Source organism: Mesoplodon bidens, assembly GCF_964165515.1.
Source record: "Mesoplodon bidens genome assembly, chromosome: 3".
Classification (NCBI taxonomy): Eukaryota; Metazoa; Chordata; class Mammalia; order Artiodactyla; family Ziphiidae; genus Mesoplodon; species Mesoplodon bidens.
The window spans coordinates 15,514,779-15,535,232 of NC_138178.1; the positions used below are offsets into that span (position 1 = coordinate 15,514,779).

Sequence of the window (20,454 nt, forward strand, 5' to 3'; positions counted from 1 at the left end):
CACTATCCTGAATATTATTCACTTATTATACTACCAGGCTTTCCAGTTCCCATAAAACATTTCCTCCATCATGCAGCGCTCTACTTTACAGGCTGGGATAAAACTGAATTGTTTGGCTTTTTACCCTAAAAAGTAATAGGGACATCATAATTGAATTTCACTTTGATCTCATCAACTGTATGTCTTCTTTGACTGTACTAGCTTTATATGATGTCCTTCACTAATATACTAATAAAATTAAAGTGTGCTTTATTTAGAAAATAATCTTAATATGCCAGTGAAGATCTAAGTCATGTTCATTATTTGTAACAATTGTTTTCCAGTTTATCCTTATACTCCACTTTAAACAAAGCCATATCTTCTCTGCCAGAGACCCCTGGAAATCTTCTAACTTGTCTCCCTGTTTCACTGCCACTTTCTGGCCTCCTCCTACCTCCAGGTCCTGTCCTTTTTCCCCTCAGCAGCCGGACAGATCTTCTAAATTTTCAATTGAGGTGTTATTATCCCTCAATTTTAAACTCTCTGCTATGGACTTAATGAGTCTCCTCAAATTCATATGTTGAAGCCCTAATTCCCAATGTTTTGGTTTTGGGAGTTAGGGTCTTTGGGAGGTTATTAGCTCATGAGAGTGAGGTCCCTGTGAATGAGATTAGTATCCTTATAAGAAGAGACACAGAGAGATGATCTCCTTCTGACAGGTGAGCACACAGTGAAAAGTCAGGAAGAGGGTTCACAACAGGGTCCAAATTGGCCCATATCTTGATCTTGAACTCCTCAACCTCCAGAACTGTGAGACATAAACTTCTGTTGTTTGAGTGATCTAGTCCATGTTAATTTGTTATAGCAGGCTAAGCTAAGAGACTCTCCAATGACTTCCCGTGATTCTTACAATAAAATCTAATCTCTTTACCATCCTTACAAGGCCCTGAAGGAGCTGGTTCCTACCTATCTCTTAGCGTCTCCTGCTCTGTTGCTTATTTTGTGCCAGCTATACTGGCCTTCAGATACCTCCCATTTTTGAGCTTTTCCATTAGCTTGTTTCCTCTGCCTAGAACATTCTTACTTCAGTTATTCACAAGAATGGATCTTTCTGGTTTTTCAAATCTAAATTCAAACTTCATATTTTTCAGAGAGACTTTCTTACCATTCAATATAAAATAACTCTCTCACCAGGCCATGAGTAATTATTTGTAACAGAAAACAGTTTACTTTGCTCCAGAGTATTGTATCACAAATTGAAGTTTTCCTATTTGTGTTTCTTAAATTTGTTTTCTGTCCCCCCTACTAAACAGTAAGCTTCTAATAAGTTAATGTAAGGAGGACAAGTTTAAACTGAATGAAGCTCACTCAAAATTTTTCATTGTTTTATCAGTTAATGTCTTCAAAAGATTTGTGTTTTCATTGGGATGGGCACTTAGACAGGGCTGAGTTAGAAAATATAAACTAACATGTTTCAAATAGAGGACCTTTAATATAGGGAATGGGTACAAAGTTTATGGAAGAGATGAGAAACTACTAAGGAAATTATGAGGCAACCTCTAGATTCGTATGTACAGGAAGATGTGTCCAACTCGAAAACTAGAGGGTCAAAGGGAGGGAGTAGTGAAGCTAAGTTGCTGGAAGAAGATAGCATTTGGCAGGCATCCTTGGTGGGAGCCAGAGCCAGGGAAGCAGGGACTCTCTAGGGGAACTGAGTCACAGATGAGATGCAGTAGAAACTCAGCCAGAGAGACAGAGACAGAGACAGATATAGAGACAGAGAGAGAGAGAAGGAGAGGGAGAGAGACAGAGAGAGGAGGAAGGCTTGTCTCCTCTTCCTGCCCTCAGATCTTTGGCCAGTACCTTCCATTGGCCAAACTTATTCAGGAGTGCAGACAGCAAAGGACTAGGGAAAGTGTAGTTCTCTGGGGTACAGAACAGAGCACAGAAGGGCAAGGAATACATAGCACTTAATACAATTTTATAAAATTTGTGCTGACAAGAAAGCATTCTCACACAATCTGCAATTTGAAATCTCTTTTAGGAATACCTTGTTATTTTTATGGCCTCATAGATGCTCTATCATGAAACTTCACTATAGGTATTTTCTTTGCCATATCCTTTCTAAAGGATTTATGTAATCAGTGTAAGAAATAGTTTCAGATTAGCACAGTTATAATCTACCATATGCTCCAGAATTGTATTTGCTATTTATTAACTCAAGAAGTCACCTATTTATGGCATATCCTAGAGCAGTGTCTTTCAACCTTTTCAAACATGAAGACCCTTTAGAAATATATATTTTTCTCATTAGAAAGGTAATACATGTTTAATGTAGAAAAATTATAAAATAAATAAAAGTAATGAAAAAAATCTTTTCATTTCACCATCTAGAGGTAATTACTTTTACCATTTTAGTGTCTATCCTTCCATATATTTTTCATATATATATATATATATATATACACACACACAGATACAGATATTTATTAAATTAATATATAGATATAGATATTCATATGTTAACATATACAAAATTAGATATATTTTTATATGACATTCTAAAATACATATTTGTTAATTTGGTTACTTTGGTTATTAATGAATCATAAATACTTCTCTTTATCATTAATTATTCATTCACAGAATTAATTTCTCCATAGTATTTCATTGTAAGAGTGAATGTACTATATTTCACCAATTCTTAATATTTGACATACAGGTGGTTTCAAATATTTCCTACTATAAACAACAGTGAGATGAAGAACCTTATAAATAAAACATCATGCATATCTATCTTTATTTCTTTATAAATATTTATAGATGTAGAACGTTTTGGTAGGTAGTATAAAAATTATAAAGCTTTTAATTTCCAAAATGCTCTTTATAATTGTATATTGATAGCAATGGCTATCTATTTCTCCACATCCATGCCCTCAGTGGATATTATCATTTATTTTATTCTTTAAAAATTTCTTTTTAATATGAAAAAGAGGAGGTTCTTCCTCACCACAAATCCAGATAATATTAGTTGGACTTCTGGTTAACGTAGAAAATATATGCACAAAGTTGGGTTCTCAGACCTTTTGTAAGAAGCTATCTGTCCATCAGACTTGCCAATGCTGTAACTACAGATGGTTCTTTCAAATGCAACACATCAGTTGAAAAACCCCACCGTAGAAAATGTTGTAAAATGTGACACTCTTATACCCAAATTAGAGATTAAAAGAAAGAATAAACTTGCATGTGAACGAACAGCATGTTGCTGGAAAGCCTTGATTTAAAGGGTAAAAAGAATGGGTTTCCACTTAACTGATTCACTCACATATAAAAATATGGCATACTCAGGAAGTTTTTCAGTCTGGGAATAATTCAAGATTAAAAGCAATAGTTGAGAAAGAGACTTGCCACAGGAACTGTGATCAGTCAGAGACATAAGGATACATTATGAAAACAGTTTCTCCTTGGGTGCCTGTAATAGTTAGGAATTTTTCAATAGCAAGTAACAAAAAGAATTTTACGGGCTCAGGTAAAGTAGGCTCCAGGATTTAAACAAAACAGGAATAATTCTGTTTCCTCCTTTTTTTTTTTAGTCCTACGTCCCTCTGTGTGCTAGCTTCTTTCTCACACAATCTCTCTCCCCATATTGGGAAAGATGGTTTCCAGTAGCCCCAGATTTAGCCTACTTCCTTGTGACTTGCAACACAGAAGAAAGAGAAAGCCTCTTATAAACATTGCATCAAATACTGTAAATGATTATGATTGGCCCCACTTGGGTCACCTGTGGAGGTGGTTAAAAAAAAAAAAGTCATGGTGACAGTCAAACCTACCAAGACAATCTGGAGTGGGGTAGGGCAGTTCCTCTACAAAACCTGGGTGTCAACCTGACTACTGTTGGCCTCCACTGTTCTTTCCAGTAGACCTCTCTGAAGGCAGCCCAGAGTATGAAAGCATTGATACACTTAACTGCTGGCCTCCGTTAGAAAAACCTGTACTCACCAAAAGCAAGCTATCAGAAATCAAGACTTGAGGACAACGTTTCCATTTCAAAGGTTATTTGTAGAAGCATCGATTAAAACAGTGGGCTGTTTAACTAGGTAACTGAACTAGTTGACTGTCTTAGTTAGACTAACATTTGAATTTTGAGAGACAAAAACATTCAGTCTATAGCACTGAATGACCAACTGGTGAAGAGCTAAAGGATATACGGACACTGTTTTTGAATTGAGGAAGCAACATTTTGTTAGAAAGTGACTGGAATCTGCGTGCATTCCATTGAATGGTTCATTGGCCTTTCCATTTCTTATTTGCTTCCGTGTGTAACAAATAACCATTGACTAGTGTCCTCTTCAATTGCAGCATCAATGTTTTAAAATGTCAGTAAAAACAACATGTTAGAGAGTCTTTTTTAAGATCAGTAGTTATAAATTACCCTGGACAAAATTTAGCATAAGCAAAAGGCTAATCTACTGAATATTCACATACTGTATGTAAAAACAATGAAAAAAATGCAAAATTTTCTCATGATCTACATAGACTCACATGTATTGAAACTGTTAAAAATGAATCTCATTTTCTGTTGTTTTTACTGGCTTCTCTTTAGGAAAATGGACATTTAAATAGAATCCATATAACTCCTCCACTTTCTTTGCATGTTTTTAGTTTTACTTGATAAGAGGTCTCTTTCCTATCAATGGCTAGACTTGATAAGGCCGTTTATTCTTTCTTTCCCTCATGTTTCTCCTTAGACATCTCTGAATACTGCAGAAAATCTGAGAAACAATGCTGGATAAAGGATGTCAGACCTTTGAAATCAGATTTTTGGCTAGTTGTGTAATCATGGAAAAATTACTGAGCCACTTTGAGTTTCAGTTTGTTTACTAAAAATTTGGGAAAAAGATACTACCTCATCAGGTGAATGTGAGAATTAAAACTGATAACACATATAAAGTTAAAATGAACAGCCAGAAAGATAGGAATCACTTAATAATAGCTGTTATTATTTATAAGGGACAATGTTTGAGATAAAGACAAAAATTCCAAATTGTATTTATTCCAATAACAAATGACTGTATAATTTCAAAGCAATAACACTACATGTTGTGTTCTGATATACAATCTTTTAATTAGAAATTAAGATTTCAAAATTGGTTCCTAATGAATGAAAAGCTCATTCATTGATCTCTCATGCAATAAGAAGTATAAATGCAGCAACTTGTTTCTTTAAAGACATTTGCATTTGGTGCAGATTCTTATATTAAATTAGTTAAAAATGAAGCAGGTATGTTGTTTTTAGTGTGAGCTGATATATACGTATAATCTTAAGTGTGCTTTGCTTTTACTTTGTGGAAGAAAATTCTCTCCATTATTACCCCTCTCATCACATTTCTTCATTGTCCCTATCTAAGTTGTTATTAGAAGATATATGTAGACTCTGCCCATAATCTTTTATCTCTAGATAATCTTTTAAATAGCATGAGCCATAATTGAGTTCAGGTGGCAGCAGTGAATGAGATAAATCTTGAATGAGATTAAGATGAATGACAGCACTGCTTGCCAAAGTCCCATCACCCCAGAAAGAAATGAGAAGTTAATAGAATCAGGATGGGTGTTGTCTGACTCCCCCCGCAAAAAAAATGTTTAAACACATGCTCTGAATATTTCAGTGAAAGACAAATCTCTGTCTTCCTTTTGTACCTTTAATACGCCCATGCTCCTGGGATCGACCATGTAGAACCAGAACCGAAGAGTACACATTCCAAGGCTTGCTGGGAAGCATTGAGAAGTAGTGATTCTTGCAGTGTATCCTTCTTTGGGGCCAGATGAGTTGACATACAGGAAGTGCTGGCCACTACCTTGTAACAGATGAATATATTTTTTGTTTAGTGAAATATGTTTTATAGCATGAGGCAGAATATATTTAAATCAAGTACAGATTTCATTTTTTTCCCAAACACACACACACACACACACACACAGAGAAAATTAAACACAACTCATTTTCTTTTTCTCAGTTATATTAATAATATTTAATTCTTTGAACCAATATTAAGAGTGTCACTATGTGATTCATAAAATTCACCTTGGTATGCGACTTGTGCATAAAGTGATCAGATAGTTGTGTTGACTCTGAATGTGTATTCTTTTTCTCCTAGATTGCTCAAACCTGTCTGTCAGTTTCAAGTACATAAAATATTTTGTATGCTGCATGTAGAGCAGGTTCAGAGGCTGCTGGGGCTGACTGTTATTGTATCTCATTTTTGGTTGTTCTGATTCCCACACTGACCAAAGTAACAGTGAATGGTAGGCAAGAACTGCAAAGTGAAATGTAATTCTTAAAGTCACCACATTATTTTTCTGAGCAATAGATAACTTCTGTTCTTCTCAACTGCATTAGTATCTGAAAGAGCTCTCCATTTAAACACAATTGGATTTTATTTTTCTGCCGACATCATCAAAATTCATCATAGTTATTATTCCCTCCGTGGCGTTTATTGGGGGAGAATGAAAAAAATATAAATATATACTTCCTTATGTTAAATATTTATTTGTAGTTCTAAACTAAGGCGATTAACATATTTTCTAATTAAAAGTATTTTTTTCCTGTGGTATTTTTTATTGTTACTGAGATATAGGTTCTTAAATCATAAACTGTGAGTTAACAGTGTGCCTTTTCCAGAATGTCATATAGTTGGAATCTTACAGTACATAGCCTTTTTAGATTAGCTTCTTTCAGTTAGCAATATGTATCATTTAAGGTTCTTCCATGTCTTTCTGTGGCTTGATAGCTCATTTATTTTTATCACTGAATAACATTCCCTTGTATGGATGTACCACAGTTTGCTTATCCATTCACCTATGAAGAACATCTTGGTTTCTTCTAAGCTTTAGCAAATATGAATAAAGCTTGTGTAAGCATCAGTGTGTTAAGCTTTTGTGTACACAGAAGTTTTCAATTCATTTGTGAGTATACCAAGGTGAACAACAGCTGTATCTTATAGTAAGACTGTTTAGTTTTGTATGAAACTGACAACCTGTCTTCCAAAGTTGGCTGTCCCATTTTGCAGTTCCATCAGCAATGAATGAGAGTTCCTGTTCCTTCTCATTCTCATCCACATTTGGTGTTATCAGTGATTTGGATTTAGCTATTGCAATAGCCAATACTTATTGGTGTTCTCTCTTGAGGGCAGGTCTTGTTATTAAGAACACACTGTTCTGGGTAAATTTCAAAATGGCTACTTTTCCCTTCCACCAGCTCAAAGCAGAGAGGATGTCTCTCTATCTTCACTGTGAGGAATGGCAGGACTCCTGAAGTTAAAACTTACACAAGTGTGGAGCCCCCTAACACTGAATCCCCTGGGATTTTTTAATCTCTCAAATGTGTGAACATTGAGCCTGCAACAATTCATCAGTTATAGTTTAGGATTTGCTACCCTAGTTCTGATTCCTGCAGAGGTTTCTCTTCGTGAGCTTCTGCTCCAGGAAGCTGTGATTCTGTTTCTCCTGTTTGTCTCCAATTTGGAGGCAGTGGTTTGCCTTTGACCTCAATTCTCTAACAGATCAGGAAGAGTTGTTGATTTTTAGTTTATTCAGCTTTTTGTCTTGTTATGGGGATGGGAATAATGACTTCCAAATGACTTACATGACAGATGAGAAACTGAAAGTGACTTGTATCTATTTTTTAAAAAATGTTCCTTACTGAAAATATTTCTCTTCGTTAAGAACCCTTATAATGTCTGGCAAAATAAAGAAAAAAATCCTAATCAAGAAAAATAACCAAGGAACATAACATGTGAATTATTATAGCAAGATTTTCCTCAATATAAAAGAGTGGTAGTGGAAATAATTTGAAAAGTTGAAAAGTCTCCCTATTGCATCAGTGAACAGTCTTCTATCTTCATTGTCCTATGAAATATATTTTATGTGCTAGCAAATAGTGGATTAGGAAAATTGTATACACTATTTTAATTCAGCAATGAAACAGTTTTCTAAGTTTTCTTTCACATTTCTTTGCAAGGATGTCACTTGTTTGTTTTCTTGTTTGGAAAATGAAGTCATATATGTGGCATGCACAACCAAGATACACCTACACTCCATCTGTCAAACCTACCAAGAACCGTGGCTTATTCATTAAGAACATACATTCTTTAAACCCATGCTATTTTTAAAAATTTAACTAATTTATTTTTTATACAGCAGGTTCTTATTAGTTACCTATTTTATACATATTAGTGTATATATGTCAATCCCAATTGCCCAATTCATCACACCACCACCACTCACCCCCATCACCTTCCCCCCTTGTAAACCCATGCTATTTTGATTAAACAAGAACATCTAAGTTCTCCTTCACCTTATTACTTTTTACACTCCTGATGACTTCCAGTACATTTAGACTACACTTTATGAAACATGCTTTAAAACATTACCCTGAATGAGGAAATATAATACAATTAGCTATAATAATTACTTTTTTATATAGTTAAGACTTTATTGAAAATATGGAATCTATTCAACCTATACTGGATGTAAAGAAATAGCCTTGATCTAGTTCCAAATAAGGTAAATTAATGTTAACTATGTTTGTATGAAACTATTCCACATTTAGTAGCTCAGCTCTTAAATAGTATGGCATATATAATGAGACTGATGAACTTCTAATTCAAAAGCAGATTATGTTTAATTCAGACAGCAAATATACTTCATTCTATGCTTTACTGCTAACCTGATGCTGAAGGTCAAATATTTAGGGCAGTGGGGGAAAAAGTAATTGTGTTCACTGACACAAATTTAATCTGTTTTACAAAGTTAGGAATTCTCCCAATACCTTTTTCACAGCGGCCCAGGTGGGGAGCAATACTGCAGTTTTGTTTATTAAGTATTTAAGTCCAAAGAACTTAATGCTTATTGGTATTCCAACAATATTACAGGCATTTAAAAACTAAAACACACAAACTGAAAACAAATTATTTCATTCTTAATTAGCCACAGTTACCTTCTATTGGAATGTGTGCCTACTGGGCACACATTCTCAAACCTTGAAATCAGATCGAAAACCCTCACCTTCATTCCCTATTTCACATTTATCTTTCCCAGTACTTACTTTTTCTTACAGCAACTACTGAAAAGCAATTTAGCAAAGATACATCACTGAAAAGAACGTGGGACAATCTGATGTTTGTATTTTAGGGCTATATCATGGAACTCAGTGTAAAAAAAAAAACAGCAAAAAAACTATAGTTCACTGGGGATGATAATTATCCATCATTTCACTGCAGTATACTTATTTCAGTACAAGACAAACAATGTTATATACGGTGTAACATCAAAGTTAGCAATTCCAATTATTAGTTAGGGGACTCGGGGTGAGTTTCCAAAGCACACCCCACCTGGTCTCTTCTGATTTCCATATTCAATTTTGGTCTTACAAAATCCCACAGTCAAACACAAAAATTAGAAAGTCAATTGCTCTGTGATGTATTAGTGCATGTAAATGTAAAGTTTTATCCATTAAAAAATTTAAGATTGCAAGACTGAGCATGGCAATTTAGAAGCCACCATTGCAAATTTGGTCTTTGGGGATTTTAAATTCTAGAACTCAAACATATGTAAGTCTGACTTTGTAAATGGAATAGACTTGTTGCAATGTCATATTTTTTTTCTGGAGAATCATCAACGTGAAAAGTTGCTTAGCCTCTTAAAATTATTAATAGAAATTTATGAATTATCCAGGAACTATGTACTGTATCACAAAATTATAAAACCTTACATTGAATTATATTTTCAGAAATAGACTCGTTCTTTAGCAAGCTCAGACTAGACCCACTTTTGAACATTTATAAACTTTCAGTTGTTTCGTTGAGAATTACCTATTTATAGGTAAATTACCTATTTATATCTAGCAAAATCCTTGGGGAGGGTCAAGAGGAATCTAGCCTCCCACACAAAGTTCAGAACTTGTTAAAACAGATAATAAAACTGAAAAGTCTCAGCTGCCACAACATAGTTAGAATTTAATGATAAATCATTAAACCAGCTTTATTTAAATGTAACTATATGGAATGATCAACAACATTCATTCGTGGGACAGATTTCTACAGAAGCAGAATTTTTTGTTTGTTGGTTTGATTTTGGACTGTTTCACAGCTTTCTACTGGGCATTTAAAATGTTACTTAACTCTCATATATTAGACAGTATGCATTGAATTAAGTTTGTAAAATCTATCATACGTTAATTAAACACTACTAGATGTAATACTCTAGAACATAGGCATTCACTAAATATTGTCTGAATTTTACCTCTCCTCATACTTTCTGCCTCCTGATATTTTCTGTAAATTTTCAGATTAATACTTCAATTTTGCTTGTACCTGTGTAATGATTACAAGTTCTTAAGATTCTTAGGGTATAGCTTTTATATTTCACATCTTAATTAGTTAAAATAAGAACTGGATAGAAATTTCTCATGAATGTTCAATTTTTTACCTTAAAAACTTTAAAGAATTGGACATGTTTTCAAAAATTGACTTAATGTCAAATAAGGTAAATTCAGCATCAAAGTGTACTTTGTTCAAATCACTACTGTTTCTTGACATTAGAGGCCAAAATATATTAGCCACATTCAGAATCCATCACCATGTTTCATGGACATTCTTTTTTAACTTTGGTGTTTGTAGAGAGTAAAGCTTCTAATTTGTCTTTTAGATGTTATTAGCTACAATCTTGAGTTTTCAAAAATGTTTCATTGAGTTATTATGCCATAAGGTAATAAATTTGACATGTCGTTTAAAAATAGACAGTTAATACTTTTAAAAGAAAGCTGTATTTTTAAACCTCCAGTGCCCTCAGCAGAATCATATTCGTTTGCACTAGGGTCAAATCATAAAAGACAATTTCCCACTTCAAGTGATCTGAATTCATTCCCTGTTTTAAATTGGAGGCAATTTTCATCTTTTTTTTTTCTTGCTCATAAAATAAAGCTGCCTAATGCTTTTTTTTTTTTTTTTTTTTTTTTAATGCGATGCAACATGTCTCTCTTTCAAGATAGCAAATTCTCCCTTCCTCAGAGTCAGACTTACTTAGCTGGGCTCTACATTCTCTATAATTTTTACCTGTCTCTCACTCTAAAATAGAAGGGTGCATAATGACTATCAGTTGAAATGCCCTCAATCTCGTTTTTTACTTTCATTCCCCCTGCCCCCAGATTTTCAAGGTGCTGGCTATTTGCATCTGCAAGTTTTACAGCCTGTGAAATGTAAACATACTCAGAGAACAAAAGTTTCCTCAAAGTTGTCAAAATGGCAACCACAGATACAGCGCCTCTCAAGTCAAATGAAATTTTCTCATGGTATTTGATAAACATTGTCTGTCATTATATCACTTCTATTTGCTTTTTGTAGAGCTGTGTAATGAACAGATTTGGCATTTCGTTATTTTTACCCTTTCCAACAGTTTATTCTACAAACATTATTCTCTTGAGTCATTATTACCTATTTTTTAAAACATGTTTTTCAGCTGAATGTCTCATTTCAGTACTATTTACTATTACCAAATTTGGTGCTGCAAGTTTTCCCCCTCAGTATGCAATGTTCTGATATAAAAGTGAAGCTTCTAGTTGTGACATGCCAACACAGGGTAGATTCATCTTATTTTGAAAGCTTCTAATTTGCTCAGAAGCAAGAATGTCTCAATCACACAAAGATGAAATATGAATGGAATTGGCTGGTTCTTCCTATAAGTCTAGGAATTTCAAAGGACTCTGTAGTTCTTAATCCTTATACTAAAAGAACACTGAACAACATCTTTATGTGTCTTTTCTTGTCAAGATGCCTTTGGAAACATTATTGGCTTAATAGCATTTCTGTAACGATTTCATTTGCCAAGTTGAGATTAGAAAGTAAAATAAAAATATAAATCATAAACCCTTTTCTTTAGGTAAGTGAGATATGGTAAGAACTTTGATTTTGTTTGATCCATTATATGGAAAGCAAATAAGAAGAGAATATTTATTCTTATGGAAACAGAAAACAGGATTATCATATTCTTTTAATAAATAAATAGCAGAAACTGTGGGCTGGATTTTCCACTAGTTAAGCCTGCAGGTACTGGAGGCTTTGATTCAAATCCTGACTCTTCCACTTATTAGGTATGTGACCTTGGGCAGCCTATTTAAATTCTCCAGGACTCAGAAGCAATAAGATAATTATAGTAGGCACTTTAACCTCATGGGGTTGCAGTAAAGATTAAACGATACACTACATGTAAAGTGCTTAGAACACAGCTGCAAATTATTATTACTCTCATGAAAAATTTAAAGAATAGATATAAATATGATTTTAGCAGTGGAAATAATCATTTAATAATTGATTAAATAATCAATCACAAGTTACTGATTGGATAACTATTATATAGAAGACACCATGTCTTGCATTTGGATGTTAGGGGGATGGACAAGTTATGACTGGGAAAATACCCAAAAGACTCTAAGAAAAAAAGCTAACAATATGTACTATTTAGAAGATAAGCTCTGGGTCAGACTAGCTGGGTTCTAATCCAAACTCTGATACTGTGAGCTTTATGACTTTGGGAAAAACACGAAATTCCCGCTGTCTCTCATATTCATCATCTATCAAATGGGGATGGTAATAATAATAATAATAATAATAATAATAATAATAATAATAATAATGATATACAGCTCATTGGGTACTGTGAGCATAAAATACCAAGTATTGATGTAGATCATAATTGCTATGGAGTTCAACAGATAAAAGATGGCTTAAATTTGGTGGATATAGAAAGACTTCAAAAAATATAGTAGATTATATTAGTATATTAAAGAATACAGTGGAGATGAAGTAGGCAAAGAAAGTTGTATAGGAATGGGAAAAGATTATTCTAAAAAAAACAATGGGGAAGACTTCTGGTTTCCAGTCCAGCATGTAAGGAGCTTCGAAAGCTTCAGTTTCATCTTCACAACAACAAAAACTCAAAAAACTCTTCTTAGACCCTTCAGAGAATAGAGATCACAGGGGAAACTGCTGCCCCCAAACTGAAGAGACAACAGGCAGATACAGACAGTGACAACTTAGCAAAGCAGAAATTTGGGGAAAGGAACGGTAGCTGGAGCCTGTACTGGGTGAGGAAAAGGTAAACTGTAATTAACAAACTGCTGGAAGCTCAGTGTGGGAAAGCTGAAGGGATATGAACTCTAGGGGGACCAGTCTTAGTGGCACCCCAACAATGTTACCTCCAGGAGCCCTACCAAGTTCTCACTGTGAAGACTGGAGAGAAAAATCTCCTCTGCTTCTTACAGGGAGAGGGGAAAAAGTAGCCATTTGGAAGTGTGCCTAATTTTCTTGGCAAATTCTAGATTTTCTATCTCACCTAAGGGGTCTGGGATGGGGTCGGGTAGGGTGAGAGTAGTCACAGTGAAAGGACGCAGACTCACTAAAAGACTGAGCTCAAACCATAGGATTGTAGAATGCTTCCATTCCTCTGACCTTACACTCAGCACCTTTCCACCCCATCATCACATCCGTAGGGCTCCTACATACTAACAGGGAACTGTACTGAAAGAGCATCAACTCTCAGACCTTATTTAAGAAGTCTGGGACACGAAGATACAAGGGAGACAAAAACAAGGACACCAGAAGAAACTTTGCCTTCTGTCATCTACAGCTGCAGTAACTAGTAAACACAACCTTACTCCTAGCCAGATAAACAAAAAACCTTATACTACAGGCGTGCTTACCTTGATTCCTTCAAACCTATTCATCATGTTCACCATTGACACAAAATTACAGGTCATACTAAAAAAATGATATAGCCCAAAGTTGACATTTATAATACCCAAAGCATATTTGAGGGATAAGAACACAGTTTGTAGAAGAATAATAGATGAAATCAGAAATGCAATTTGGGAAAGAGCATAGGAAGACTTTAAAGCCAATTAAAAGGCAATGAAGAGCTTCTGATAATTTGGAGAACAGGAGTCATTATTTAGGGATATTAACCCTGCATCAATGTGAAGAGTGGCCTGGCTTAGGAGAATATTTGTATGGAGATGAGTTGCCTTGACAGGTGCAATAGCCCAGGAGTTAACTAAGATGACAGAGGTGGAGATGCAAAGAAAGAAAAGGATATAAGTCGAGAACGAAGAGGTGACAATTTGCAATTCAGAGAGAATTAACTGTGTTGATGATAATGTTAATAACCGAAATAATAAAATCAGGAGTAGGAGACTCTTTTTTTTTTACATCTTTATTGGAGTATAATTGCTTTACAATGGTGTGTTAGTTTCTGCTTTATAACAAAGTGAATCAGCTATACATATACATATACATATATCCCCATATCTCCTCCCTCTTGCATCTCCCTCCCACCCTCCCTATCCCACCCCTCTAGGTGGTCACAAAGCACCGAGCTGATCTCCCTGTGCTATGTGGCTGCTTCCCACTAGCTATCTACCTTACGTTTGGTAGTGTATATATGTCAGTGCTACTCTCTCACTTCATCCCAGCTTACCCTTCCCCCTCCTTTTGTCCTCAAGTCCATTCTCTATGTCTGCGTCTTTATTCCTGTCCTGCCCCTAGGTTCTTCAGAACCATTTTTTTTTTTTTTAGATTCCATATATATGTGTTTGCATACGGTATTTGTTTTTCTCTTTCTGACTTACTTCACTCTGTATGACAGACTCTAGGTCCATCTACCTCACTACAAATAACTCAATTTCATTTATTTTATGGGAGATTCTTTCTTACAGGAAGGTAAGTATGAGTCTGAATATGTGACTTGGAGATACTGGCAATTGAAAATATGGGACGGGGTTGTGGAAATAAGGGCTACATAAATGCAGGAATGAGCAAATTTTGAGCACTGAGAGAATAAAACCTCTAAGTAAGCAAAATATGTAGGAAAAGACATAAAAAGGTCCAAGTCAGAATATTGGGTGAGACTCACAATTAGGTCTTAGAAGGAGAAAGAAAAAGCACAAAATATGAATATAACATTAGGGGAAAAGTCACAGTCCACTGTACTGAAAACACAGATGAACACTTCCAGAAGGTGTGGATTGATCAAATGCAGCATTAGAAGAATCAGGTCATTATGATTATGAAATCAATAAAGTCCTCAAAGACAGCTAGAATACAAGCTCCATGAGGGTCAGGAATGTATTTGATAAACAATTATCTCTACAGTTTTACATCAGTGACCAAAAGTCAGTGACCAATAATTATATACTGAAGAAATAATATTTTTTTGCAGAAGACAGATTGTAGGGATTCAAAGAAGATGTGTGTAGTGAGGTAGGGGATACAAACAATGTGTGGGAAATGGTAATTGGAGATTAAAAAACAATAATACTTAGATGGGAAACAAAGTAAAGGTTAGGTAGTTAGGTATTTCATTTTGTTTTTCTCTTTTTTTTTTCATTTTGTTTTTAAGGTAAGAGAATTGTGATGCTTGAAGGCACAAAGTAGTGATAAAGAGGCAATTTAAGGACACACAAAAAAGGAAGTAAATACAAGGAGGCAAGGTTCCGAGAAGATAGAAAGGGATAAGCTTAATCGTTCATTGTTTTATTGAGAAATAAAGTCTGTAAATAAATATGCATTTATAGCACAGGGAGATCATATCGGTGCTTTGTGACCGCCTGGAGGGGTGGGATAGGGAGGGTGGGTGGGAGGGAGACGCAAGAGGGAAGGGATATGGGAACAGATGTATATGTATAACTGATTCACTTTGTTAAAAAGCAGAAACTAACACACCATTGTGAGGCAATTATACTCCAATAAAGTTGTAAAAAAAATATGCATTTAGTAAATTCCTTTTAGAGAAACTATGATTCCTGGATACTTTTAAAATGATAACTAACCAGAAAGATTTTCAGATTATTTATTCAGGGTTTAATCTTGCCCTACAGGATTCTAAAAGAATTGCTTCATTCACATGCTTTTCACTGAACACCATGTCTCACAGATGATACCTGCTGGCATTTCAAAAAAAAGAAAGCATCATCTGGGTCCTACCTGAAACAATTATTAAGTATTCCTGGAAGTATTTTAAGTGAACACAGACAAAACAAAGAAAAGAAAAACAGAAATTAAGATTTTGTTTCTCCCCAGAGGCAGAAAAACATGATATAAGTTGCTTGGGGTATTGTTTCAAATGGTACATGTGGGGATTTCCCTGGTGGCGGAGTGGTTAAGAATCTGCCTGCCAATGAAGGGGACACAGGTTCGAGCCCTGGTCTGGGAAGATCCCACATGCCACAGAGCAACTAAGCCCATGCGCCACAACTACTGAGCCCGGGCTCTAGAGCCCACGTGCCACAACTACTGAAGCCCGCGCACCCAGAGTCGTGCTTCGCAACAAGAGAAGCCACTGCAATGAGAAGCCCATGCACCACAACGAAGAGTAGCTCCGCTCACCGCAATTAGAGAAAGCCCACACGCAGCAACAGACCCAAGACAGCCATAAATAAATAAATTAAATAAATAAATAAAACACAAATGGTACATGTGGATGATTGGTAGTGGTTCAAGCTTTGACACCAGCATTGCTTTTTGGCAACAAAATGGAAATCACTGTCAGATCATGAGAGCTTAAGACACATAGAGGACTTATAGCTGATCTGGGCTTGTTCTTGCTGTCTAAACATCACCAAAGTCAAGTTTACCCTTTGTCTCAAAGGAAAAGAGGAATAACTCTGGCTTAACCACTCAATTCATGAAGAGAACTGCCCTTGTTTTCTCACTTCATGAAGATGAAATGAGAAAGATAATTGCCTTTATTCTAACTCTGATTGACAAACAAATGATGAGTGTCATTCATTGCCTTTTTGCAATGGTTTAGAGAAATCTAAACCTGCAAGACATATTCTGAGATTTATCAGCCAAAAAAGTCTGTTTTTTTTTCCTTGGCATTGCTGTATATTTGGAGTGGAATGTTTGTAGTTCTAAAAAGTAACACAAGACAAAGAGAGTAGAAATGATACTGAACTGTGGTAAGAAAATGGCAACTAGAGTAAATAAGAAATATAGAAAAAAATACTTGTTTGCTTTGAGCTATTTTATACTGATAAAATGCCATCTTCCAACATTTTTGTGTTTTAGAAGAGAAACTACTGAGTATTCTTCACTTATCTGATCATCACATTTTACATTTCAGTAAGTTTTGAGAATGTCATATTAAGCCTTAGAGACTAAGGGTTACAAATGTAGGCTTTTGTTTTAGAGAGACATGGGTCCCAGTGCTGGATTCCACTAGTGTCTTCTGTGTGGCTGGGGGCAAGTTATTTATTCTCTCTGTGCACCCATTTCCTCTGCTGTAAAACTTCAAGGTATTGTGAGGATAAAACAAGAAAGCCAGAAGAAAGCCAGGGACCTGGTGATCGGTACTCAGTGAATACCAGCTACATAGACACAACAATTTTTGACAACAAGACTTGTTCTATTTAGTTACATTTAACAATGATCAATTTTTAGTAGTAAAAAGAAATAAATGATAACAATAAAAAACCTCTCTTCATCTGCACTGTATGAAAGTAGACTCTTTAGTACTCCTTCATTCTAAAGTATATAATTACTGAATTAATACATTTTTAGAAACTATCAGAGCCGAACTTCTTTTGCAAGATGATATTAAAGGTTACCAAAAGTTATAATAAAGTCAGAAGAATATGTTATGCTATTTATTATTATTCATTTTATCCTAATATTCTATGTCTCCTTTTACCTAATGCTTATATGTTTTGGGGGCAACCGAGGAGAAAAGTAAAGGGGAAAGAAAAAGGAGGTACAAATAGCAGGAAATGAGAAAAAATACTAATATTCATAATTTACATACACTCTATAATGCATAACTTGAGCATAAAGAAAAAATATTGACAATGAAAGAAAGTTAGAATAACTACATAAATATTTTGTAGTTATGCTAAACATAAAGGGATCTGTCTAGGTCAAGCCAAAGAAACAGCTCTAAAATTAAATAGAACAGAGAAAGCTTTCAAAAGAATCTGAGATAAATTCAGAGATCCCACATGATACCAGATCCAATTATGGGGATAATGCTGTCTAATTCATTGTTAAAGCAGAGCATCCAAAGGAAATAAATTTATATGACCAGTAAAGGCCCAGGTGGCCACGTTGGCCATGCTGATGATCATGCTGATGTCATAGTTGTGGTGATGGTTGTAGTGGTGGTGGTGTTTGAGATTCATGATGCAATGATTGCCACTATTTTCAACTCGATTCTGTAGTAAGACAAAGTTCTTCCTATTCAAGAAGCTTCAGAATATGGCTGTCTAGTTGTGAAACAACTAAATATTGTAAGGAAAGCATCATTCTACCAACAAAAATTATTGCATTATATAGTACATAAGAAAAAATTTTAAGGTGATTACTTGAAAATGTAGGTCCTATAAGAATTAATATGCAATGTATACATACAGGTCTGGGATCGTTTTGTATAGTGAGTTATGTAGACAAGACCTGTCATCATAGGGATGTTAACACACAGTCATAACTCTTGCCTAACTGGTATTTCCCAACTCTGTAATTTCATAAAAACAATAGACTATCAACTTTGAACCTTAACTACATATTAGAAAAAAAAACATATAGAAGACAAATGAAAGAAAATATGGAAATAAAGAAAGACATTGTTTTTTCTCTTTGAAAGTTATGGAAGAAGGAACCACCATATTTGTGCAATAATTCAGAAAGCAGTATTTTGAACATAGAGACTACTGATACCACAAGAAAAACTGCATGATAAGGTTTAATTATTAGGATGTAATATACACAATATAATATTATGAAGATAATCACCCCACTTTACTTTTTATATGTTCTTTTTTCTTTCAAAGTACCTTTTGCTTAAAGTAGACTTGAAGTTAAATATAGATAATTTTTGCAGTTTCTAGTGGCAAGTGTGTGAATTCATAAGCAAGAGATTGCCCATCTTCGAAGATATCCAGATATGGATACTTTTCAGTATTTCTTTAGTCAATTCAAGTGGTTTTTTTTCACTTGAGAGCCAAGAAAGCCTTCTCTATGTATGCAATGTAATATAGAACAGAACTGTCCAACAGAAACGAACAGTGAGTCACATGTGGTTTTAGAATTTTTAGCAACACATTTAAAAAAGTAAAAGGAAATAGGTTAATCTTTAGTAATACATTTTATTTAACCCCATGTTCCCCAAATGCTATCATTTCAACATATAATCAATGCACAAATTATTAATGAGATATTTTTAAAATTCTATTTTCTTTTGAACTCCATCTTCGAAATGCAGTGTGTATTTTACACTTAAAGCACATCTCAATTTGGACCAGCCACATTTCAAGGATTCAACAGTTCCATGTCACTGGTGGCTATCATATCAGACAGTGTAAGCTATAAAAGAAAGCCTTTTAGTCAGAGAGTTCAATATTCCAATCCCCCTGCCCACTTACCCTTGTGGCTTGGTCAAGTTTTTTAACCTTTCTAAGAATTTAGTATCTTCTACATCACAGTGTATTAAAAGGATTAAATAAGATAACAGATGCAAACCTTTTACCCTTTCTGACTCTTAGGAAATATTTAACATATGTTAGTTCTCTTTTTCTAAATCCCTCTGAATTTTCTCCTTATTTTTTTGAAAAATAAAATCCTTCTGTTTGGATTTTCGTGAACGGATAAGAACAACAACTATTCAACATCCATCCACAGCCCTTTAGGAAACAGCAATGCAGGCACCCTCATCCTAGTGGCTACACAGAAAAATGCCTTTAACTTATAGCACCTTCCCACCCTTGTAACTCCTAGGCTACTCTCCACTGGTTCCTGGTTCCTGGTTGATCCTTCTTTGAAGGCTCCACTTTTCCTTATTTTCCTCATAGTAGTTAACTTCCCAGAAACTATACAAGCTTTTTATTTATAATGCTTGATATTGATTTTCTATTCCTCTCTGCTACAATGTCAGCCACATGACAGCAGAGATCCTTTTTTGATTTATTCAATATATATTCCAAATAACTAGAACAGCAGCTAGCAAAAAATGGGCTCAATGGTTATTTGTTGAATGAATGAATGACTGCAAAAACATTTTTTCACCATGCCAACGTAATTCATTTTATTGGGCATCACGCGCCTGTAGAAACTCTTCCATTTAGTCACATGCGTTTTTAAAGGGATGGCTGAAGCATCACACAAATCCGAGCTGGTTTCCTTTAACACTCTTCTCAGACTTTAATGTGATGATGATGATGATGATGATGACGAAGAGTAGTAGTATGTTAGTAATTAACTTCCCTTGAAGTATCCAAAAAATTTCCATTTTAAGCAGAAATTTGCTGTGAACCGGTACCATAATAAATTCCAGTGTATTGTTTAAGGATCAGATAAACTAAAAGAAGTAGATATTTACAAATCATATACTTTGATTCTCTGAGTATCATTTGAAAATCTAGTGAAGAGATTATTTTTA

At 34.8% G+C, this 20,454-nt stretch overlaps 1 protein-coding gene across 1 annotated transcript in view; it reads right to left on the bottom strand.

Annotated features, from left to right (window-relative positions):
* MALRD1 (MAM and LDL receptor class A domain containing 1) overlaps positions 1–20,454 on the bottom strand; it is a gene marked incomplete at both ends in the record, with an annotated part of 607,751 nt that overhangs the window by 142,583 nt on the left and 444,714 nt on the right. Inside the window, one exon of the mRNA XM_081226990.1 lies at positions 5,677–5,834. Within this exon, the coding sequence (XP_081083116.1) occupies positions 5,677–5,834 (158 nt within the window). The remainder of the gene's footprint in view (positions 1–5,676; positions 5,835–20,454) is intronic.